Source organism: Mytilus edulis, chromosome 5 (assembly GCF_963676685.1).
Source record: "Mytilus edulis chromosome 5, xbMytEdul2.2, whole genome shotgun sequence".
In the NCBI taxonomy this organism is placed as follows: domain Eukaryota; kingdom Metazoa; phylum Mollusca; class Bivalvia; order Mytilida; family Mytilidae; genus Mytilus; species Mytilus edulis.
The window spans coordinates 54,692,434-54,719,182 of NC_092348.1; the positions used below are offsets into that span (position 1 = coordinate 54,692,434).

At 32.8% G+C, this 26,749-nt stretch overlaps 1 protein-coding gene across 6 annotated transcripts in view; it reads right to left on the minus strand.

Annotated features, from left to right (window-relative positions):
* Positions 1-5,660: 5,660 nt before the first annotated feature.
* Positions 5,661-26,749, minus strand: part of LOC139523949 (sal-like protein 1) — a 39,351-nt gene continuing 18,262 nt past the window's right edge. For 3 of the 6 annotated variants that reach the window (XM_071318384.1, XM_071318387.1, XM_071318386.1), the window contains exons 4-5: positions 15,491-15,607; positions 5,661-9,832 (exon numbers count right to left, since the gene is read on the minus strand). In XM_071318384.1, coding sequence (XP_071174485.1) covers positions 6,912-9,832; positions 15,491-15,607 — 3,038 coding nt within the window. In that variant the 3' untranslated portion in view covers positions 5,661-6,911. The remainder of the gene's footprint in view (positions 9,833-15,490; positions 15,608-26,749) is intronic. The other 3 variants (XM_071318385.1, XM_071318389.1, XM_071318388.1) reach the window with 1 other exon arrangement.

Consider the following 26,749-nt stretch of genomic DNA (forward strand, 5'->3'; position numbering starts at 1 on the left):
CGTCTTCTTCCCCGAATTCCATGGTGTTCGATTCGCTTCCGGTGGAATCGACGTCTTCGTCCTCGGCTTCGGCGTCTTTTTCGCCTCCGCCCAAGACGTCGCTACGTAATCTCAAATGTTCGGGTGTAGCGGCCTTCAGATCCACCAGAAGATATCCGAAGGGTCTCCTCGTGGCCTCTCGGAACGTTTGCATCAAGAGGTGTCTCTGACTCGGATACATCTGTCTACCTAGCGTGGTGACGGGCTGGCGATCGACTGGATTGTCGAAGAGGACCAGGTAGTAACAGTTTCTCCTCTGAGTCGGATCCTTCCCGAAATACAGGTTCTGATTCACAGCCACCACCGACAGGTTCCGATGATGCGATCCTTCAGTGAACAAGTCGTTGATGCGACGGTCTTTGGCCGAGGTCGACATCAGGTCGTCCAGCACGAGTAAGTTTCTGGTCCGTGCATCGAAGAAGTGATCGGCTTCCAACTCGATCGGGATACCGCGAACGAATTCCACGGTGGGCACCACCGTCTTTCTAATCTCGTCGTAGAGGGGTTGCCATCGTCGGTACAGCCAGACGATCCTCTCCGGCACCGGGTTGCACGTGGATTTTCGCAATGCTTCCTTCACGAAAAACGTCTTGCCGCAGGAGGTCGGACCGGAGACGATCATGGTGAACGGGTGTTGAAAACGAAAACTTTCTTGCGTCGCATTTTGCCGTGACGGCGGCGGCGGTGGTGACGGCAGTGGCGGCGGCGGTGGTGGTACGCCAGTACCATGCTTATTTCGATGATGTCTCAACATGACGTCTCTTCTCGAAAACATTCTTTGACAGCTAGGACACTCCATCCTCACTTCAAGGGTGGAACTTTCCCTCTTATAACTTTTGTCGGAAATGAAGCAAGCAGAACACGTGATCATCTTTGCAACGGCACACGCGAAGTCGCTCAAGGTGATTTCCAATATTTCCATCTCGCCTCCCCTCGACGCGAGGTAGAGCGGTCTCTCGAAAATTATCTCCGTGGTCTCTTCTTTTCTGATGGCTACGGATTGAAGCAGTGGCAGGTAAGTGTCTCTGACGTAAGATTCATCCCTTACCAGATCGCAACACACGTACATCCTCTGCGTAGACGTTTCAAAAGCCGGTACAAAGGTCATCTCCAACAGAGCACACTCCCACGTTCCTTTCATTAAGTGTGATCTAGGTAAACGTATTCTGAACTGTCCTCCCCTATTCTGGGGAAAAAGTTGGAGCGAGTCTCCACTATTGACGAATAAGTAAAACTCGTCCATGGTTTTGATTAAGCATTCGATCCTCTTCCTCTTATAAACATCTCCGCCGCCGCCGCCACCACCACTGCGGCCACCGCCCGAGACCCAAAGACGATCGAATCCGAATTGAAAAACATTTACCAATGAATTTGTTTGTGAATAAATAAACGTTTAAAACTAGACACGTCGTTATTGTGGACGCCATACATCACTCCTTCCTATATATGATTAAACAGAATGATATGCTAGACCAATGTCGGTTCGTCTAGAGTTATCTCCCATTTCCCGAGTTGCCTCCCCTCTCCATCGCTTTCAAGAGGTTGATTTTTGAATGACATACATTGTCTGAACATATTTTCCTTATATGGTCATATCATACTTCCATATATGGACATGTGTGTTTATTTCGATTTTCGAGCGAAAATAAAGTGTTGACCTTATTTGGACATATTTTCCTAATATGGTCATTTGATACTCTGAGTTATTTCCTTATATGGTCATGTGCGTTTATCTCGGTTTCTGAGTGAAAATAAAGTGTTGACCTTATTTGGACATGTTTTCCTTATATGGTCAGTCGTCCTAGTCAGCTGACCATATTTGGTCAACCGGAGGGGACGTTTCGATAAAGGGGCGGGGCTTGGCCATATTTGGCTGCGTCCTCGCGCCCTGCGTTTTTGGGGTGCCTAAAACTCCACACACCCTACTACTCACCTAATAACGAAAATTGAACAGTGACCACAGAACCATTTAATGAGGTCAAGGCCATGTGAACCCAACCAGACAGACCTGTACACCATGTGGTTATTCTATACACCAAATAAAATTGACCAATTGCTTATACTGTCTGATAACCAGATGTTCCGCAGGGCGCAGCTTCATACGACCGCAGAGGTCGAACCCTGAACAGTTGGGACAAGTTGACACAACATAGGTTTTTGACAGAGAATTGATGTGATCTAATGAACCTAAACAAATTAAATTACCAATTATGGTCCAATATCTAAAATTTAAATACATGGCCATGTATTGATTCAGCATATAAAGAATCCCAAGAATTCAATTTTTGATGAAATCAAACGAAGTTTAATTTTGGACTCTTTTGACTTCAATGTAGACCAATTTGATAACAGGGCCCAAAAATCAAAAATCTAAATACATGGTTAAATTTAGCATACCAAAGAACCCCATACATACATTTTTTGTTGAAATCAAACAAAGTAAAATTTTGGACCAAGTTAAAAACTGGGCCCATAATCAAAAATCCAAATACAGGATTAGATTCAGCATATCAATGAACCTCAAGAATTCAATTTTTGTTTAAATCAAACTAAGTTTTATTTTGGACCTTTTGGACCATAATGTAGACCAATTTGAAAACGGGGCCAAAAAATTAAAAATCTAAATACACGGCTAGATTCGGCATATCGAAGAACTTCAATAATTTAAATTTTAATGAAATCAAACAAAGTTTAATTTTGGAGTTCATGTGGACCAATTTGAAAAATGAGGACCAAATTTCAACCAGAGGCTCCGCAGGGCGCAGCTTTATACGACCGCATAGTTCGAACACTAAACAGTTGGGACAAGTATGGAGACAACATTCAAGCTTGATACAGCTGTGAATTTGGATTGTGATTAAATAGTTTACACAACACAGGTTTCTGACACATAATGAATGTTGTCTAAGATCTTAAACTTAAAAGCTTTAAATTTTAAATTGGACATTACCTATTATGGTCTAATATCCAAAATCTAAATACATGGTTAGATTCAGCATATCAAAGAACCCCAAGAATTCAATTTTCATGAAATCAAATAAAGTTCAATTTTGAACCATTTAGACCTCAATGTGGACCAATCTGATAACCGGGCCCAAACATAAAAAATCTAAATACATGGTTAGATTAAGCATATATCAAAGAACCCCATATATACAATTTTTGTTGAAATCAAACAAAGTTTAATTTTGGAACGCAATTTGGACCAACTTGAAGACTGGGCCTAGAATCAAAAATCTAAATACCGGTTTAGATTCAGCATATCAAAGAAACCCAAGGATTCAATTTTTGTTTATATCAAACAAAGTTAAATTTTGGACCTCGATTTGGACCAACTTGAAAACTGGGTCCATAATCAAAAATATAAGTACATGTTTAGATTCAGCATATCAAAGAACCCCAAGAATTCAATTTTTGTTAAAATCAAACTTAGTTTAATTTTGGACCTCTTGGACCTTAATGTAGACCAATTTGAAAATTGGACTAAAAATCAAGAATCTACATACACAGTTAGATTCGGCATATCAAAGAACTCCAATTATTCAATGTTTGATGAATTCAAACAAAGTTTAATTTTGGACCCTTTGAGCCCCTTATTCCTAAACAGTTGGGACCAAAATCAATCCCAACCTTCCTTTTATGGTCATAAACCTTGTGTTTAAATTTCATATGTTTCTATTTATTTATATTTAAGTTATGGTGCGAAAACCAAGAAAAATGCTTATTTGGGCCTCTTTTTGGCCCCTAATTCCTAAACTGTTGGGACCTCAACTCCCAAAATCAGACCCAACCTGCCTTTTGTGTTCATAAACCTTGTGTTTAAATTTCATTGATTGCTATTTACTTATACTAAAGTTATTGCGTGAAAACCAAGAATAATGCGTAATTGGGCCCTTTTTGGCCCCTAATTCCTAAACTGTTGGGACCAAAACTCCCAATATCAATCCCAACCTTTCTTTAGTGGTCATAAACCTTGTGTTTAAATTTCATAGATTTCTATCCACTCATACTAAAAGTCGTCGGAAACCGACGACGACGACGGACGACGACGCCAACGTGATACCAATATACGACCAAAAATTTTTCAAATTGCGGTCGTATAAAAACTTACTACACGGTTAGATTCAGCATATTTAAGAACCCCAAGAATTCAAGAATAAAACCCCATTGTTTATTTTGACACCTTTTGGGCCCCATGTTCCTAAACTATTGGCACCAAAACCCCCAAAATAAATCCCAACCGTCATTTAGTGGATTTTAAGCCTTATGTTTAAATTTTATTGATTTCTATATACTTATACTAAAGCTATTATCCGGAAACCATCCGTCTTCGGACCAATAAACGATCATTTTTTTTTAAATTTTTGCGGTCGTATAAAAACACTTAAACATAAAACCTTAACATTGCCGACTATTGAACCATTAAATAAGACCAGGGTCAGATGTACCATGACAGAAAAACATGAACACCTTTAAATCAGGCCATACACCAAACATAGTTGACCCATTGCTTGAAACAAACCAAACCACAATAATATATTAATATTGACCAATGAACCATGAAAATGAGGCCAAGGTCAAATGAAACTGTCTGTCAGACATGTACGACTACAATTATTATATACATTAAATATGGTTGACCTATTGCTTGCAGTATTGGAGATACGGACTGGCTCACAAAAACTTAACCTTGATCACCGATTCATGAAATGAGGTTAAGGTCAGAGGAAAACTACCTGTCAGACATGAAGATCTTCCAAGTAACTCAAATTCCAAATATATAGTTATTCTATAAGTTATCGCTGAACCATGAAAATGAGACCAAGGACAACGGACATATAACATATAAGGCATCTGCATCAAAGACAAGGTAGGAATAACAAGACGCGTGTCCCATCTGTGACATTGTCTGCCGCCCTTCCAGAGTTACTGATATTACCATCAATTTTTTGAATTCGTGATCAGTCTAATTTTTCTATGGTGTGTTTTGTGTACTTTTGTTTGTCGGTGGTGTTTTATTTTTTAGCCGTGGCGTTTTTAAAAGTAACTTGTATATAGAGTCACCAATGTGAAGCTGCAAGCTCTACTTAAACAAGTATTCGATTTATTGAAATTCTTGAAATATTAGTAAAAAACGTATGTTGTTTTTCAAACGTCAACGTATCTTAATTTCGTCTTCTTTTAATACATTTAAAACCATCTATACTTGCTACCAAAACTAGCGGAAACTTACCTTGATCGCGGAGATGTAATAGTCTATGACGATAGGACAGAATGGAAGTAGTAAAATGACCAATGTCATATGCTTCCATCTTATAAATGCTCAATAAAAAACATTTCTCTTGTTGTTAAATTATCAATAGTTAATCAACGGTATATTGGTATTTGCTTAATATTGGTGGAACATATTTTATACATCTTCAGGACGAAACAAAACGATTGTGTGAAAATAATAGTCTGGGATAACAATGAATTAAGTTGTGCGTGTGTTTTTTGTTTATTGTTTTGTTTACCATTTGCTTCGTTCGGCACTATCCTCTGGTTGTCCATAAACCGCAGCAAGGTATCTTTTAACTGTTATTATGAATATAATGCCAAGGCATAAAATAACTAATCAAACATGTATTGGTCATATTTATTTGTCCTTTTAAGACGTAATATGAACAACTGACTACAAATTCTTGTTCATAAAAAGAATGGACAATAACAAAAATAATGAAAATGACTATAATAGTGTATTTCATGCCACAAATACATTTTCATTAACACCAATCACAGATGTAAATTTCTGTGTCGGTAAATGCAAAAACATTACATAATTTACATGCGGATATGTATACGATTTGGAAAACATTGGATTTCTATGATAAAATTATTCCATTTATTTTTTTGTAATTTTGAAATACAAATAAGGATTTCATAAAAATTCTTCAAATGCTTTCACTAAAGAAATCGACTTTACTGCTTTCATTTCTTTACTTGTATTCTTTGAAAAGTATTGTATCTGATCAAAAACAATTTTGAAAAAGCAGCAGACGAACATTCGGCTAGTAAATTGATATGGAAGAAAGCTACTAAAAAATAATAAAAAGGTATTGAATGGAAGAATGGGGGATAAACAAATGAAATTAAGCACCTTCTCAAAATACATAATGAAAAAAATGTAAAAAATTTATATATGGATCTCATTCTCAAACATAACAAATACATAAACATAAAATCTTAAACATATACAAATAGCAACACATAAACACCTACAGATATTGCAAACTTAAATTAGTATATACAGCTTACTACTTATCTTTGGTGGTTTTGAGAAAATACAACTTCTGGCAAGAACACTTTTTGTGCTTGGGTATAAATGTGGTGTCACATAAACAGAACACAATAACTTGGGAATAAATGCACCTTTTCAAATTGCGTAGAGATCATGCAAGCATCGGAAATTAATGAAATATGATCTACTTTTTAAAGCATACAAGAAATTTATCCAGCTCATAAAAAGAAGAAAATTTAAGTATTCATATAAAAAGATGTATAAACTTAAAAGTGTGAGGTTCAATTACTTTTTCAAAGACTAGAAATATCTACATCAAATATATACAATTAAGATAAAATTTCAAAGGCTAATTTATACCTACACATTTTGGGAGAACCAATGATAGTTCTCAATGTTATTAACATATATAATTCACAACCACAGTGTTTTTGTGCAAGTCCCGTGTCGTAACAACAGTCAATGATCTGTTTCAACAACAGCTGCTTAATACTGCTACAACACAACATAGTCTTTAACAGTCACTTTATTTGTTTACTTTTTGCAAGTGTCACGTTTTTGTTACGGAATGCAATATTGTCTGAAACAACTACGTTTATTTAACGGCTGTGACGTTATGTGAATCGACTTTCATGTGAAATGTTTGCATGTGATGGTCAAGTGCTGTAGGTGACAAAAAGTTCTGACCACAAAGATGACAAGACGTTTTCCATGATGACCATGAACTAGGAGTGTCACTTGACGGTGAAAACTTTTTATTTGCAGATTTCATGCTCAAATCAAGTTCTCCGTTTGATTCCTTTTTCAGTTCTTCATCCTTTCTCCAAGTATCAGGTTTGCTATCATGTTTAGACAATTGATGCGGTGACGTCATATCCGCTGGAAGTGACATTGGTAGATGGCTCATTCCAGCGGCGGCCATGCCCTGAATTACTGATAGTTCATTCATTTTTGGAGGAACTCCATTCATAAACGGCGGAAATTGAAATGGAAAGAAATCAGGTGCTCTTGGTGCAAATCCTGGCATATACGGGTTTTCTTTGTGAGACATCATGAAGGGAGGTTCAATTGACATACGGCGTCCTCTTCGTGATGGACTGTTATTCCACATGTGTGTTCCCATGTGAACTTTGAGATTACCTTTAGTTGTAAATGCTTTCCCACATACGTTACATTTGAAAGGTTTGTCCCCAGTATGTGTACGGATATGTATCTGAAGTGCACTTGCACTTGAAAATCCTTTTTGACATACTCGACATTGGTGTTTTAGTGGAGTTTGATTTCTAACAAACTGTGACTTGTCTTCCTCTTTTTCATGACTAGGAGAAGTTTTTACTGGACTGTTGTCAGCGGTATTTGTTTTGTTACTATTCACATTTTCATTTGGCTTATCGTTAATTTGTTCTGAAGCAAGTTCTTCTGAAGATTGATTTTCAATGTCACCAATGTCACACGAATCAAGAGAATTGTCTAGATCACTATTATTACTACTATTGTCAAATGATTTTGGCAAGTCTCGAATTTTGTGTGTCAACATGTGTTGTTTCATATTTCCTCTTGTTGTAAAAGATCGGTCACAAACTTTACATATGTATGGGCGTTCTTTAGTGTGGCTACGATAATGTATTTCTAGAGCACTGCGACATGCAAATGTTTTGAAACAAATATTACAAGTTGTAGGTCTTTTCCCTGCATCTCCTCTCAAATCCAGCCCACCTAGCAAATACCCGCTGGTATTTGACATATCACTGGTGACAGACAGTGCTGGTGTTCCTGGCTTGCTTCCTTCTCCACTTATGCTACTAGAATCCGACATACTTGTATTGAGACCGTTGTGTGTGGGTGGCGTCGAGTGTCTATCCCCATGTCTCATAGGAAATCCATTGTTCATGAGATAGGCTTGATTTATACGGCTCAAAGACGAGTCATTCATTGAACTGTTTATGTTTCTCACACTGTTCTCCAACGCTGCTAAGGAAGTAGAGAAAATTGGTGTTGAATGCATATTTGCAAAGTTGGAATACATTGCAGCTGAAGTGGCCGAGAAAGGTGGAGAATGGCCCTCTGATCTTGGACTTGGTGATCGACCAGAGTCAAGAGACAAGGAAGACGATGCTGAAGCTGGCCGTTCTAGAATTCGCCGAGCTTCTTCTCGTTGTTCTTCAGTTCCACTATGTTGTCCGTCGCTAGCTGTCCCAGAATCTCCAGATGGTTGGTCCATCTCGTATTGTTTTTCTCCAACTTCCTTATCCTCGTCGTAAGAAATATCATGATCATCTATGTTCATCTTTTCATCGTTGCAGTCATCATTGCTTTCATTTCCATCGTCTCCGTGAATACTCTCATCTTCGTGCATTTCACGTCTACGCTCTTCATGTCTATCTGTGCTAAAAAGTGCTGATTTACTTAAATCAAGTTCTTTTTCTGGTTCTCTTTTCATTGACAAATCATAAGCTCTCGATGCCATGTCAACCATATGTTGATTCATACTGTGGTACATTTGGAAATGGTTCATATCTGGCATTGGTGGCATCGTCGGAATCCCTGCATGACTTCGTATATGTTGTTGAAGAACTAACAGATTTGTGAAACTTTTATGGCAAATGGGGCATTGGTGCATCATCCTGATTGGTGGTTTCATACGATGAACACCCATATGTGTTTTTAGATTGCCCTTTGTTGTGAAAGATCGACTACAAATCTTGCATTTAAATGGACGTTCGCCGGTATGAATGCGGTAGTGCATCTGTAAAGCACTTTTACAACTGAGAACTCGGTGACAGATTACACACTGGTTAGGGTCCGATACTTTGTTTTCAAGATTATCAACTAACTGTTGTAACTTGGAAGTCTCAGATCGATCGATTTCCATATATTGTTCCAAACTTTCTTCATGTTCTATCATTTTAGTCGGCAGTATGGAATCCCGGTGTCCAAATGGAGACGACGGTATGAGAGATGGTGGTGCTGATGGCAATGAAGCCATTATAGGATACGGACTAGCCATTGAAACATGAGGTATAGATGGCATTGGTAGTGACATAGTACGATGTGGTGGAGAAGGTTTGTTCATTGATGGCAAGCTGGATGAAACCAATGGTGGAATCTCGTGATCCTCTTTAGAAGTAGATTGTTTTTCTGTGCTAGACTCTCCCGGTTTTGATGATTTCGACGTCTCGGATGACGAGTTCGATGTTAGACTAGACGACAGCTTTTCTTCAGGGAGATTGTTAAGCTTGGATACAATACTGTTGGTGAACACTGAGGTGGCTGATGACGAGTGTAATGAAAACGGAAACATTTTTTCTGGAGTTCTAGGCTCTGGTTTTGAATGATGTGACGACGGAAATGAGGTACTCATTAACGGTGTAGGAACTTTATCTAGGTGTTCTGGAACTGGATGAGGATTCATTTTGACGTGCGGATATCTTGCTCTATGTCGTTCAAAGTGGACTTTAAGATTTCCTCTTGTAGTAAATCTATTACCGCATATGTTGCACTTAAATGGTCGTTCACCTACAAATATAAAAAAAAAACATATTTGAAAAAAATTATTAGTTCATTTTTCAACCTTTGCGCAGACAAATTTTGTGACGTTGAAATGATAAATAAATCATCTTTGTACATTTTAAAACCCGTTTAATAGTATATAATATCTGGGTTTATCCATCATTTAAAAGTTAAAGTGCATAATTTTGTCATTGCATTTTTAGGACAAGGACAGACGACATTTCATTGCTTACTCAATTGAACAAAAATAGTGAGATACTCCCTTTGGATTGTAAATGCAATCGTTTTTAATATGGATTTTATACGAATGGCCATTAAATTCACCTCATCTACATTTAAAAGTTTTAAAGTGATTCGGTCCATTATAACTTTAAAGTAAATGTACTCGGTGACTTTACGCAAATGTTTTCCTATATTAACCAACATGAAAACAGTTATATAATTTCGTCTAGTGGTCAATCTGACCTGCTATTATTTATGAAAGGATAAAGAGCAATTTATAATCTGATGTTATAGTTATCAATTCTCTTTATGATATAGGGAGACAAGATTAATTTCACAGTTGGTCAATTCGGTTCTATGGCTGAAGATCAGAGAAACCTCATTTCTATAAGTATTAATTAATACTCAGAGAAGATCAAATTTTTATTTTCTATTTTCATAGCGTTAGATCAAATATGTCATAATTATTGAAAAATAAATTTTACAAAGAACTATCCAATTTAATTTGTGCTGGAGACTGACCGTTCTTTTGATGTGGTAACAGAGGTGTGTTTGCCCATGACGAGGCTTTGTGGACACAGGTAATAACTACGCTCACAAAACATGAAAATGGATATGAAAATGTAAATAAAAGATGAATTTCGTGAACTTTACAATCAATTTTAATCAAATATTCATTTAATATCCCATGGCAAAAACTTTATTGTTGGTCATAAAAAGATTCTTTTCAAAGCCTCTTTCGGTTATGTAACATCCTTGACCCAATCGTTTAAATTATAATATGACTGGCCACACACGTTAAAACATAGGTCCTGTTTTGTTCATCTTGACCGGGGCAAAATCAAATAAAAAATATTATGCTTTTAAATCTAATTTCGATTTTGCAATACTAAATTTACATGCAACACATGACTTTACGGTTTTTAATGGTAACTTTTCGATTTAATGATAAATTATACATTTACATTCAAAATTTCAAATAATGTTGTGGTGGACAACCTTGTTTTTTTTTAATAAAGTTCCGTGTATCATCTATAATTCATGAGTGGAAAATCCAACGAGACTTGACAGCGTCGAAATACATTTATTTGCAAAGCAACTACACAGAAAATTGGAGTCCAGGAAGAAACATAAAACACGAACTTTTGAACAGATATACTACTGTCACCACAATTATTTTTTGGCGGAAACCTGCAACAGTGCACAGACATGCACGAATGTAAACAAGCCGTCCACATCTGCAGATCTCGATACTTGAAAGTGTCATGCTTCATCGTATAATACAGACCCACTTCCACATTTCAAATATTAAAATGAATGTGATAATAATACGTTATAAACTTTCTTACAACTGAAATGATTTCTAAAGGAAATCCCTATCCATTAGTTACGGATTATGTTATAACAACCTTTCCTTATTATGCGAGTGATCTATGTTACTCAACTTCAATAAGACATTTCAAGACACCGTATTATTATTAATTCTCCCATTTTTCAGTAGATTTTTAAAATATAATTCTCATGCAAATTTTTCGAGTGTTATTGCCTCTTGCAAATCTTCAGCTTTTGGCCATCTGCAAAGCTGATCCAAAGATTTTGACATGACACTTCTTTAACAAAACTTACCTATTATGAAATATTATCTTTTCATTCTTAGACTGTTAACGGGGGTTAAATGGGGTGTCCTCTAAATAATTTATCAATGTGACAAGGCAAAAGATAGGACGTCTCAAACAAGTAAAAAATTGTCATTTAAAAAAAATCAACTTTATAGTAACGAAAACAAGTATTAAACTTAGGTCTTCGCAAATGTTTACTCATATAAATATAAAATATTATATGTAATCGGCTTTCCGTAAACGATTTCTTGTCAATTTTACTTCTTTGATATTTTTTTCTGCAAACGGTACTTCGGAATATCCCTCGCCGATTTCCGAAAACAGTGGTCAGTTTTTATCATGTGGGTTACTTAAATTTCAATCATTTATTTATTTTCATCCTAGCTATGAAGCAAGCTTATTTTTAAAATTTCAGCTAACCTTGAATAAGTATCGGATAGACCACCAAGCTACATGGTGATGGTCAGAGTGGCGTATTCCTTTTAGAACCCCAAGAACCCGTGCTGTGTATTTAAATATAAGTATATAAAGGATTAAAATCCCTCATCTTCAGACATTAAAATATTTTATCACTTTTATTAGCATTTAATTTCTAGCCATCTTTCAAACTTGTCATAGGACCACCTGCCATCTGAGAAGTTAGCCTTTATTCTCTATCCAGCCATGACCATAACATCTCAAACTGTCCATCGGAGAATTAGATAATCATAGCACTTTCATCTGGGTCACCTTTCTGATTATCGAGAATAACAATTTTCAGTTAATCTTTAAGATTTTTCCGTTTGGTAATTACCGCCTTAGTGTTAGTAACTGTTCATCCATTTGCACGTCTGATGTGAAGGGTGGGAATTCAATCAAAGAGTTATGAAATGCATATGCATTGGCTTCAAATTTAACATCTTCTTTTATTTATCGAGACTGGCAATCGTCAATTCCAATATATAGAAAATATCTTTTTTTTTTGTGTTGGGTTTTGTTTGTTAATGGAATATGTTTCGAAGAAACTCTTCGAAATTAAAAGAAGCATCAGGTCTTCTGATATCAAAATTCAAAATATGTAAATTTTGCTATTTAAGCTAATTGACTGATTTTTATCTTCAAAAGCCATGGAACGTTAGATGAAAATTTACGGTAAAATTTACTCAGCAAATTTGTGGTCAGAAAAGAATCTGCCCATATGATGACCACTTTACTTGTTAATTCTAAATCGTCATAACATACAATTATAAATGACATTTGACCTTTATTGATGGTTTCCAATTCCCATAACTTTCTTGTGAGAAATTTCCAGATTTTCATCAGGTCTTGTAATCTCAGGCCGAGGCTTTACAAATAAAATACTTTTGTCCTTTAACTGGTCTTGTTTTCTATGTTCCCAAAGATTCAAAAAATTATCAGGCTTATAAAATATGCAAATTATTTTATTCAAAAATGCAAGTTATTTCCAATAAACAAATTATTTCCGGTTGTACAATTTTGACAATTAAAAAATTTGTAAAAATTAATGACATTTCAAAAACGAACAAACAACTCTGACAAAAATATTTTGTATGAACATGCTAAATTGTCATAATAACTAGCCTTGTACCTGTCTGATGATAGTCCAGACTGCACATCTCCCAGAGGCTAATACAATCCATACCGTGTTACTTTTAGGAGGACTCATGACGTTCTTACATCATTTTTTATGTAATGAAATATGTAATATACGACCTAATATGCTACAGAAGGTTGAATTAACAGAAATTGGTGAAAAATAAATGATAAAGGTTTTTTTAGACGTGATGCTTTCTAATGACCTATCAAATTCTAGACATCGTTCCAAAAATAAACGCAGTGAGTATGATATTCTTCTTTGAAACATTCTCATCTAAAATTTCTCAGAAAATGATGACCATTTGTCATCAGGCAATGTCAACAGAATTTTCACTTTACATAAAAATGTGGTGAAAATTACGACCTTTTTTCATAACAGATGACAAAGTTTTCAGAGCATAATTCATTTTTCTGCTGATTAGGGCATGGTAGCTGGAACTAATCTAATTCTCCAACAATTTTGTTATAGCTATAGTTGTAATGAACTGCCATTTTTACAAAACAACGAAAAATTATTACTTTCAAGCTCACAGCACCCAGTTCTCTACTGCAATTAATCCGAGTCAAAATTCTATTTTACAATAAATCGACAATAATTGAATTACTAGCATCTTTTTTATATCATGTTGATTAATGCCCTTTCTTGACTTCTCACATTGTCTCGCATGCCAAATACGGTGTTATTACCATCAGTATGCTGAACAAATTGTCTTAATTACACTTAAATCGCCTAATAATCATTAACAAATGAAATATAATGTTTCTTTGAATTTCTCCCACCAGACGCAGGTCTAATTCACTTACAGTGCATGAAAATTTCTATTAGAGTAGTGGAATATTCTTTTGGTGAAAAGTAATCAGAAAAGATTGGAGAGTTACTAATTTTCATAACCAGCAAATAAATATGCTGCATGATAAAGTCCTTCTAGGTGCAATATTCCTAAAACATGTACATTTTCCAAGCCCAAAGAAAGAAAAAGGTCTCTATGGGACGATTATTTATGAATTTGTACAATAAATGCCCTCTTTCAAATGTTGACATATTTCATCATAACTACACAAGAGATGAATATTACATGAAAAAGAAATAATTCATCCCTTATAATGCGTATTTTCCTCACATCCCGTCATCTATTTATGACTAACATCATTTACAGTGCAAAGTTGCAGAAAAATAGAATATTTCATCTCGAGCCTATTGGCAAAACTCGTTAATAAATTAATATCAAAAAGCATTTTGAGTATGAAATATTGCCAAAACTTATGTCCAAAAGCCCAGAGGACTGGGAGGCCATCTGTAAGGAGATGACTGGTGTATGTAATAGTTTAATAACTTTTTATTTTCCTATTAATTACTGGATTCTTCATCCATTTGATATATGGCTGAGTATTGACAACTGGGTAAAAAACTGTTTACAACAATAGCAGCACATAAGCAGCCAAAGAATCATTTTCATAGCATTTTAGTTATCTATCTGAATGAAAGCATGGACCTTAGGTATTGACTAAGATTAAAATTAGGAAATCCAAAACAAATTGCAACTTTAATCCACTGGTACCATGCTGAAGTTTACACCAGATTTTAAAGAACAGTCATGTTAAATTATACTTATCTGTGACTTATGACAGTGTAGTTTTGATGTAGTACTACTTATTCCCCATATGGTATCATTTATGAATCCTTACTTTTTGTATCCAATATTTGGTTTCATGAAGACTCCGGTTAATGAAGGTTATGCACTTTTATAAATTGTCACAACTAATTAAAGTAATCTCTTTATGATTTTTAAATTTGTGTGATTGTAGTCATTCCAGAGTTACTAGACTTGACTTGTAAACTGCCTGACTAGACGTTTTTCCTACTCTCCCAGAAAAATAATGCTTAAATGAATCTGGATTATACCATTACAATTTGTATATTTATTTAATACCATGCATGAAATCAAATGTGTCCATCCTAACTGCACCATTTGTGCACCATTTGTGCCTCCTGGTGCAGCTTTTTATTTGAAATATGTATTCCATTTTACTTTCAGCAGAGTAGAAAACAAACATAGTTTTGAATCCTATGGTCTCAAAAGCAGCAGAACAATGGACCATTCTTAGAGAGATTTACCAGACAGAACTAAACAAATCACTACTATTACTTCGAGTGCTACTAAATTTGACTATTTAAGTTTATTTTTTGCCAAAGTGCATTAAAGAAACTTCAAAAATGACTCCTTACCAGTGTGAGAACGTATATGTATCTGTAATGCACTGTCACTGCCAAACACTTTATGACAAAGTCGACATTTGTGTCTAAAGAAAGGATCCTCACTAACATACTGGGACCTCTCTACCACTGAAACACAAAAAGTCAAAATCAATGGAATGTACTATAGGCTTCTACTTAATCATTAATAAAATTGTATCTGAATTCTTGCTATTAATGACAAGAATTAGGCTTGTTCAAATCAAAAAATCGGTAATCTTTGTAAAAGATTTTTTTTCTCAGTAAAATAATGCATTGTGTATCAAAATAATCTGTAGATACATCATTTGTATATCATCAACCTAAATAAAAGGTTTTATGCATCTTTAATCTCCACATTTTTTTATCATTTCAATCATATTTAAGATATATCAAAAGCATAATTATTTCTCTATTTTTTTACCCTCTGAAAACTTCCTATCATCACTAACAATAACAAGTTTGACTCTTCACAGAAACTTCTTGGAAAGGGTTCAAAATAATTTGCTTTCTAATAACTATCTCCCACAATGAGGCAACTTATGTGGTGGATCCAATCCCTTTTGGGAACATTTAAAACAACTGCCATTCAATTTTTAGAACTGTTGAAAGGACAAAGATAATTTGCATTCACCAACTGAACATTGTGCATTTAGATGAATATAATGACAATTTAATTTAACAACCAACAATTTGAAGTCCACTCAATATTACACACAGCAATGGGTAAAAAGTCTAGCTGTAAAAATGGCTGTCCTCAAAGCATAGCTCTACTACCAACAGCAACAAAGGCAAAACTTTCAGTGGGGCAAATAAGGTGCCTAAAATTGCAAAGAAAGTTGCCTAAAATTATCTTTTTTTGCCCTCATCCCATGACCAAGAGCTTTTTTCTGCACCAATGTTGTTTCAATGGCCCATTGTCTATACAGTGGTCGGAAAATGTGAACGACCCTATCAAGGTAAATTTTCAAAAAACATTGCAAGATTTAAGTTACGGTGATTATCAAGTGTGCGAATTATTTACACCTGTTTGGAAATGCTAACACAGAAACCAAGAATTTGTTAAAAGCACAAGAAATCAAGTTTTTTCAAATATTTTGAGCAAAGGAAATAAATCTCACATCATTTCTTTTAATACAACATTAAATCATGCCAGATATCATATTTGATTTTTTTGGCTTCTACAGATGTTTTCCATCTCTTTTTAAAGACAACCTTTTCTATAAAAATCAAAGGAAAATATATATTTAAACAAAATGTGTATGATTGTTCCCACATGTTCTATCATATCAACAGTTTTATGAATGTTTAGCAGATTGTTAACTAGAATCATGATGTACGTGTTCCAACTGCCAAAAAATGAAATAAAAAAATCTCAGCTAATTTTCATCTTTTATCGTATTGTGGGAGCCCATCAGTATTGTAAGAAATGACAAATGGATCGGGCTGGCAGGAATGTGCCACTGTCAGAGTTATTGCCATTTCTAAAATAATAATTTTAGTATAGAAAGTTATAAAAGTGAATTCATCCATGTGTTTGTTTAAAATGGCCATTTTCCAAAAACTATATATCTATGAAAATTGAAGTGCAGCTGTTTAGCAGGAGGGAGGAATATAATTCTGTCAAAAATGTCTGATAAAAAAGATCATATTTTTCAAATTTCCAGCCTGAATTTTATTAGAATCAGCAGTGTTGTCATTTCTACTCTGGTGAATTATTATATTTAATTCACATTTAATCTTCTTCACAGAATCTGTCTTACTGACTCTGGGGAACAGATGAGCTACAAATTGAAGAAATGATGTTCTAACTATGTCATTTTTCCTCAGTTATTTTATGAGGCACGAAAGTGCTCAAAATAATTAAAACAGTAAAGTTTTTTATGAAGAGAAATGATTTAGAAAGTGCAAGTGGACACTTTATCTAAACATTATGAGTCTTAGTAAGGTAAAACTTACAATGAATTACCATTAGTCAATTTTACAAAACCATCTTTTCATTGAGTTGGACAGGCAAGTCAATATTAGCCACCATTTGAAAAGACCAGTCGAAGATCTCTTTTTTAGAAGACTTCAAGAAACAAAGTTGTACGTTGATTGAAAAATGAAGGTACAAATTTTACACCCACCCTAGCATCACAGTGCACCCCTTTCCTTGGTTTCCATTCCTTCTCCTTAACTCAACCATACTCAGCTGTGAATATAAGGGGAAATAACCTAACTTCAAGAATATGTGATTAAAAGTCTATTTACAGCATTCATTTAGGGTTGCATCTTGAGCCTCCTGATTTACTATGGTTTATTGTAAGGTTGTGAAATATGACAAATTGCCACAGCAGTAAGCTAAATATCTGCCATCCATCTATGATAAACTAGCTAAATGTCAGAACAAGAAATTCTATATCAAATTTAATAAATCTCTTCCAAGTACATGAGCATGATTTTAACAAAGATTTCAAATTCTGTTTGAACTGGGTTTCCTCAATGGGAGTTTTTAAATTGAGATGTATTTATATCATTTTACCATTTAATTATTATTTGTATGATAAATATTGACACTGTATTATTAATATTATTGATGGATGTAGGTATTTTGGGTGCAAACTGTTTAGATCCATGACCTAGGTTTTAGGTAGATCCCACCACATTTGAAATTCAATCCAAATTTATGGCATTTTGAATGAATGCCTTTATAATTCAATCATAATATTGATATTAGGTGACAATGATAAAAGAAATTTGTTTTAATTTAAAACATATCTATTTTAACTTTTTCTAAAATGTTAGGTTGTAGATGTAGGTGCCAGGGTCCTTTGGGATCAAGAGGCCAAATCTGTTAGAGAGATTGTTCATAAGATAGAAAGAAGAACAGGGTACTGAGATGACCAGATCATTTATCACAAATTTGACAAATGTTAAAAGAACATGCAAGTCAAGGACTTATAATAGTCCCCTTTTCTATGTTATTTTAATTAACCATGAATTTATTGAAATGTGAGGTGGACCTTTGATCTCTTAATTCAGTGGTGTTTCATTAAATCTTAATCAAAAATTCTTTGTTGAAAGTATTTAATGACATCTCATCCTGGAAAAATATTATATTTGTCATAAAATGAATAAACATATTCTGTTGTACTTTAATCTTGTTTAAATTAATCTTTAGACTTTAGTATCCAGGCATTGATGTAACATTACAAAATATCTCTTATTATTTCTGTCCTTTTGATCTTTTAATTTTCATATCTAATAACAAATTTAATCATTTATTTCAACATCATTTGTTTTTTTTGCTTTTCAACTTAATTAAAATATAACCAGCAAAAATAAAATATATGAAATACCTTCAAAGTTTTAGAAGAAATGAAAAAGTAGATGCACAACATATAGAAGATGACTAAAATATATAATATTCAAGTACCTAAACTTCAGATTTCTAATAAATTATTATCAATAAATATTAATTTATAACGTTTGAATTGTTTTGTTAAGTCTTTAGCTAGGACTTTTGGTAATAAATTTTACAATATTATCAACATCTTCCATACAATCCTTTATGACAATTTGTCATCTTCAAGAAATATCAAATATTTTTTGTCAGTTTATGAGAAAATTGTCTTATGATTTATGGGCTGATATGTACTTAAATGTTAATATCTGCCATATATGATTTTTAATGAAATGACCCCTGACCACTAAACCTTTTTAAAAGATTAATGATTGTATGCAGTATACCAACAGAGAGGATTTTTTGCTAAGATACAAAAAGTTTTAGCATGTAATTCAAACATCCTTGATGTTATATAATATGATATATGATTTATTGACTTGAATTTTCATATCTTAAGATTAACTATATTTAACTGTCCTTTTATGGAAAGAAATGAATGGGAAAGTTTATTTGAATTAATCTGTATTTTATTGAATATAATTTTCTTTTTTATATATATCAAAAAGACCACTTGGGCTAATTTTAGTATCTTTGAATTTAAATACTTTGACTCTGTTAGTAAGAAAGACTGAGGGTCCAGTGAGTGCTATCACATTTTGGTACTATTGGTATCTGGTGTCTGTCGAACCTTGGCTTCTCATGCAAGGATTGAAATCATTGGGTTTGTAAGATTGGGCCATAGTACATGTACAATAAATACAATATCTCTAATTCTTTCTTATTTCAGTTTCTCCAACACATTAACATCAAAATTCATAATCAGGTGTTAAAACAATTGTTATTTCAATATTGCAGAAATTGTCAGAAAAGATTTTATACTGCTAACAAGGATACCGTTATTCAGTGGGTGGCCTTAAAATGATTGACAGTTAATGCACCTCTTTTAACATCAATAATTCCCTGCACATGTTATATTTTTAATATATTTGTATAATATAAAAATGTTCATGCACCTGCAAATATTATTGTTTTTTGAAGTCTAAAAGAAAGAAAATCGCATCAGAGGCACTTGAAGGGTTGTTATGTTTTTTGTATTGTTTTACAGAGAAAATTCTCCTTTGAAATTTATTCACACAGCAACTTGTTGATATAACAGTCACATGATATTTTTATAAATCAAAGGCAATATTAAAAGTGTGTTTCAGTAGAGTATAAATGACTGTCAAAAAAAATGATAAAATTGACAAGAAAGAGAATCAAGGTGTGATAAGTATGAACCATTTATAAAATAATTTTTCAGATTGATAAGCAATTATTTCATCTACTGGGTGATAATTAGATTTTGATGAGGCTAGCTGTGTGGGTTGGGGCAAATTGTCTTTTACAAATAATCAGGTTCAGAACTTAACATCCGGCACACATTTCATTCTTCTGGAGTAATCCCAAAAAATCTCAAAAGTGTTTAATTTAGTTATGCATCTCTGCAAATTATCAAACTTTTCCACTTCAAAAAATAATATACCGTCAGCCAAAATTATTCCAGAATGCACGCTTTCACCAGATTATGTATATACATCATTTTAAGAAAAACCTATTTTCTTTTATAAACAGAAAATGCCACATATCAAAGTTAATTTCTTGCATATGGTTTGAAAATCAAACATCAGAATTGAAAGTAAATATATAAGACAAGACATTTATCTATACAATTTAGACAAAGTCTAGATATACAACAGATCATTACTCAAAACCTGCTCAAAATTAATCATTTTGTTGATTTTAAATGTAAATGAATTGGATCACAATTGCTAATTACATAACAAACTTAATTACATCATCAAACTCTTTGAATTTAGAAAATTAGGAAAGGGAAGTAACTCTATTTTTCAATTAAAAAAAAAATAAGGGAAGATAACCCACAAGTTTTCAGTGCCACCTCTCCATTTGTTGCTAAGGATTTTTGTTTCCAATCACAGAAAAATGGTTATAAAGTGGAACTTTACTTAACTACACTTTGATAGATAACTAGAATTCTGCTTTTAATTAAACGTACTTGCAGTTTAGTGCAAACAATTTCACTTGTCTTGTTAAGCTTTATGATTAATTTAACTGATTAAATGATTTAAATTTAAATCTAAAAATGTTTAAAAAGGTGGCATTGATAGTTTAAAGATTATCCTTTTAAAAAATATCTGATTATGCAATATTTAAAAGAAAAAATTAATCAGTCGAGTAATCAATAACCCAACCTCTAAACAAACATAAAACAAGGACCGAAATGCCCTTGCCGTGTCAGGTACTTTGAAAAAATGAAGTATTTTTATTCAAATATTCTATAAAATTTGATAAGAAAAATATATTCATAAAATGTGACACATCAAAAATATCGAGCTTATGATCTACATGTCACGATATTTTTTTCCACAAAGAAACGGGTAACTACCACCCATGTTTAGGTTTCTTGTCATAACTAGATTAATTAAGTGATGGATTAATTATCGTTATGACATGCCATTTTGAAATTTTGACATGGAGGTAAATCTGATCTGTACGTTCAATATTGAATCAATATTTAGAAATAAACACAAATTCTTTACTGACTTTGATAGCAACATTATTCTTGTTAGTAAGAGACAGGGCAAATTTTCTACTAGATCAATTTCGATCTCCAGTAAGAATGTTTTCCAAAAAATATTGACTATTTACTTAAATTTAAGGTATAAAACGTGTGTGCATACTTGGAACAAAGAGAGTTTCAGACAATAGCATGATCCATACCCACTTCTCAAAATCTACATGGGGGATTTTTAGCACAAGAAACTTAATGCATCCCTCACATGTCATAATTGTTTTTAGTCTTATATACTAAGGTTTTGAATGAGTGTAAATATATACTTCAATGCCATTTGAAATATTAATCTAGTTAAATGAAGAAAAGGAGATTTGAGATATGGGTCATTGATACAGCCAACCAACAGCACAAAAATTATTAAAAAAAACTTCAATTTTGAAACATAGTGCCAAATTAAGAGAAAAACAAAAAATAAATAAATATACTTATACTTTAAAATATCAATTTGCTGATATAAAATTGCCGCAAACAGGACTAAAGTATGATTTTCATAAACGGCGTAAAAAAATAAATCTCGAAAATGATATCTAACCTTGTATTTGTCAAACCAGAGGATTATATTCTAATTTCAGTTTATCAATATCAAATCTTTATCTCTGAACAAGTGAGTTACTGTTCTTAATTGTCGAGGGTAATTTTTCATAATCTCTGACCCATCGAGCAGAAAATCACAATATTGTGAACTCACAGGCTATCGTTATATGATTCATTATGCCATTACCAACCAATACAGATTTTAAGGTTATGATTTTGTATAAAACCCTACTGACAAATTGACTAGAGAGGTGAGCTCCGTCACGCTTCAATCTGACCTTCACTTAGCAGTTTCAATGGTTTAAATTGTAGATGATTCTGACAGTATGATCCCTTTATTCGTCTCTTGTCAGATTTTCTGATAGGACAACTTTCTAAAGCTGTCATTTTCCACATAACATTAAAGTGTCCTGTATCTCATCTTAATTTTATCCATTAAAGAGTTTTTTGTTGAAATTTTAATATTAAATCTGTCTTTAATAATTTTAACAGATATATGCTAATTTACAATTTTTTTCAACAAAATACTTAAAACCTTCTGCTTGAATGCCACTTGTACTTTTAAACCACATGGTATTTAACATTCTATTGTAATACCTAAACTTAATTTCATTAAGAGTAACAAAATACTTCCAATTTTCTCCTTTCCCTTGAACATAGGAATCTATTTAGCTCATTCCTGCGTGAATTCAAAAGTCTTTTTTAATTTTATAAGTTTTATAATAAAATAAGATGTATTTATTCACAGTTTTTCACTTATATGACTTTTGAATCTCCAAAAGTTAAAGCATGAAAGAGGATGATCTTATTTTTTTTATTACACGGATGTAGAAAAAATAAGAAATTATTTTCCTATATTTCCTTTCAGCACTTTAGTTTTATATCTCATTGTCAAGTTCCATAAAAGTAACAATTGTTTTATTGTATGGTATATTGCGTAGGGGACAATGGACCAATATACAAGATGTGCTTGGATACCTCACTAACAAGACCATTAATTCTGTTAGCAAAGCACTGTAAAGCTAAAACATGGATTATTGGTATACGAATCGGTGACAGTAATTTCATAAATCGGATGTATTTTCCATAAATCATCTCTGACCTGTCAACGTCGGCAAGAAGTGCAGTAACTTTGCCAATATTACTTGGTCTGTTGGGAAAAGAAAATCATATTTAGTCGTGTCTTTCAAACGTCAGATTACGGCTTTATTGATGAAAATATGAATGTTGTTGAAATGTATCGCCACTGGTAATAGATCATTTCAAATTTAATAAATCAATTTTCCTCGTGACTTTCACGGAATCCTGTTTGATACAAAATTGATTGTCATGACCCTAGCGCCTTACAAATAAAATTGTTATGTTATTATGCACTCTGATGTCAATGTTGATCATCACCAATTTTTGTGTTTTTCCTGATGCCTAGTCTATGATATAATCGTGTTAGTGTGATTCTTTGGTTAACTCCTAACACATTATAATGGGATCTTCATTCTGCCTCTTTTGACCCTACTGATTTGATTGAAATATATATTTGATATCATCATATTGATTCTAGCATGTCTGAGTGGGGTTGATTGTTCATACAATACTGGTAAAAATTCCAACCTGCATCAATTGTTGAGTTAATCTACAGAATATTGGAATGTTCATAGCTTCACAATCAAACCTTTTTCTGATTACAGTCATGTTTTGATAAATCATCGTGAAAAAATGTTTTGCTCAAATTTTTATAAAATTGAATTTTCTTGTTAGTTCCATCTCTTAACAACATAGTTCATTTTCTGAAATTTTATTCTATTGTTTGTTTGGGAAGAAATATAAATATCCAATTAAATTTAGGTCTATTTTTTAGTGCTAATTCCATCATTTATAAGGACTTCCCGCCATAATCAAATTGTCTGGGTTTTAGTATCTACCAATATCATTATGAATCTTTCAATTTCTAGATTATTAAATCAAACTGATATTCTTCAGTTGATTTTAGTACATGTCGCATAAAGGGGAGATAACTTAATATAAAGCATAACTTTAGCTCTTGATACTGGCAGCTCAAAGAAATGATGAATTTTGTTGGATCTTAAAATGAAGCATTGTTGGATAGCACCAAATGCTGACATATAAAGGAACACACTCAGCTTGCCACAAAATTGTAGTAGAAAATAACTTCAGTCATGCAATATACCACTATAAGGCCAAGAGAAAACAAGAAATATTCATATTGACTGTCTTTGGCATAAAGCCTTTATTCCAGATAAGAGACCTTCTGTTACTACTGGATAGTCCAATCATTGTAATATACTTCATCTAGGCTGGTACTTTTAGACACAATTTGTTTGCTTAACATCACCAGACAGTATAATTTGGCCTTTATCGGAACAAAATTTCAATATTTGAAATGACAATTTTGTTATATTAATTCATCATGCAGTCATTTGTCAGATTTTTTTCCAAAAAAAAAGACATTAAAACAATTCATTCTGAACAGATCTTTTGATTAAAGGCAAATATGGGAATTTTGTGTCAATATTTTTTAATCTGATGGATCCCAAACTAATGGTGCATTAAAATTTCTTTTGGATCTAGAGAACAATCCCTTGTCTATACTTACAATCTATCATATTTTATCTTCATTAATTGATTACAACACTGTGTCAATATACTTTGATGAGTATGAAGTACTCTATAATCAATATCACAAGAAAAAAATACTGTAATTTGTCATTTTTTTCTGTAACTTTCACTTTTATCATGGAGTGTTACATCTTATATCTTATGATACGTAATATGTTTGTATAAAAATACTGTAACTAACAAAAGGGTAACACACAATGCAAAAAAAGATATAAACCTTTGATCAAGTCATCGTGGAAAATTAATGTCCATATCGGATTAATAAAAAGAAAATGTATCATTCTGTAATTATCAAATAAATCACAAAAATATGAGAGAACTTGCATCATGAAAAATGAAAGGTAATATACTTTGAGTGATGTTTTCCACTTTTATGGCAAATGGTCCATGTGTTATTATGTATAAGATTATTAACTTGTTTTATAAACAAACAAAAAACAAGAATCACAATTTTTTGGTATGACAGACTTAGATTTTTCTGACGATCTTTTGATTTGCCTTCTTATTTTCAAATGCAAAGAAAAAGATGTATTCAAAACAAATCAATTAAAGAAAAATGTCAAGAATCAAGTCACAAAACTTTCTTATTAATTTCATTATCGTTTTTTTGCAGTTGTTAGTTTCTCATTTTATAAAATTATGGATATCTTCTACAGCTATAAAATATAACATGTATAATAAAAAGACTTATAATTGCATATTTTCTTGATCATATCAAACTTGAATTACAAAATCCATGGTAACAAACTGAAAAAAACAAACTAAATATGACTTTCTATGAATACAGTTAAAATTTATTGTCAATTATTTCTGCTCTTGCGAAATAGATCATTTTGATTTTATGATTTTGTATTATATAACCATTAAAAATATATTACTGGATGCATATGTCTTTACTTTTATTACCAGGAAAGAGCCCTTATTTTTAATTTGGAAAAAAACCATTAGTCTCAAAAATTGAAATCTGATCTTTCTAAAAGCAAAAACAAATTAATTTAATCACAAAGATATTCAAATTTTTGAGAACTTAAAAAAAATTTATCGTTTTCAATGAAAATTGAGAGGAAATTTGTATTTTTTTAACACTAAATTTGTGCCACTAAAAAAGAGGTAATTCACGAAAAACTAGTATATCAAGATTTCCAATAAATTCATGGGGTTGAATACTTTAAATTAAGCATAATCCATTTTAACTGTACATTTCCATTAAAAAAACAAATATTTTATCAGATTTGTGGTATTGAGTTAAACTCTATCACAAACTTGGCTTTTAAAAGTTGTCTGGCGGTAATAAAACTCCCAGAAGAGTTGTGATCTTCTGCTATCAATATATAATTACAGATAAATATTGATATGCATAAATCAATATTTCATAAATTGTAAACTAACCCAAAATAGACGGTATAAATTTTCTGTTATAATTAAACTTTAATACTAATTACTTGCCATTAATGACCTTAACCTTTAAAACAGTCCCTACGCAGTTTAAAAAAGGAATAAAAAAAAGTAAACTTTATTTTCATTTAAATTTAATAAAATGCATTAAATGGATCCATAAGGAGATTACTTGGAATAAATATGTCTTTGTGTCTTCAGCGTTAGCTAAGTCCTGTACCGTACTTCTGTTGTAGGGTTGCTGTCACATAGATGAGAACCCCACCCCCGCCCTCCATCTCTTTTTTCACAACTTTGACAAAAACTCCAAACAGACTTGTTAAAAGGGTCATTGAATTTCAGTAGAACAGACATTTCAGTGCTAATAGTTTTCAGATCATTCAGAAAACCTGATAGCAAGAAATGTTGGTTAAATGCTATGACAGTAAACGAAAACTATGATTTTTTTTCTAAAAGCTTTAAATTTTGAATTGATGTTTGATTGTGAGACATGAATTTATTGTTTTTTAAAAGATTCATATAAACACTTCTTTGATTAGTGACTGCTTCAATACTCTAAACCAACTATGATATCATCAAATATGTTACTAATCAGTTGTAAAACCTACAGCAGAATATAGTTAATCTCAGGTAATAGGACTTTTAAAAATCTACAAAAAAACTTTTTGAA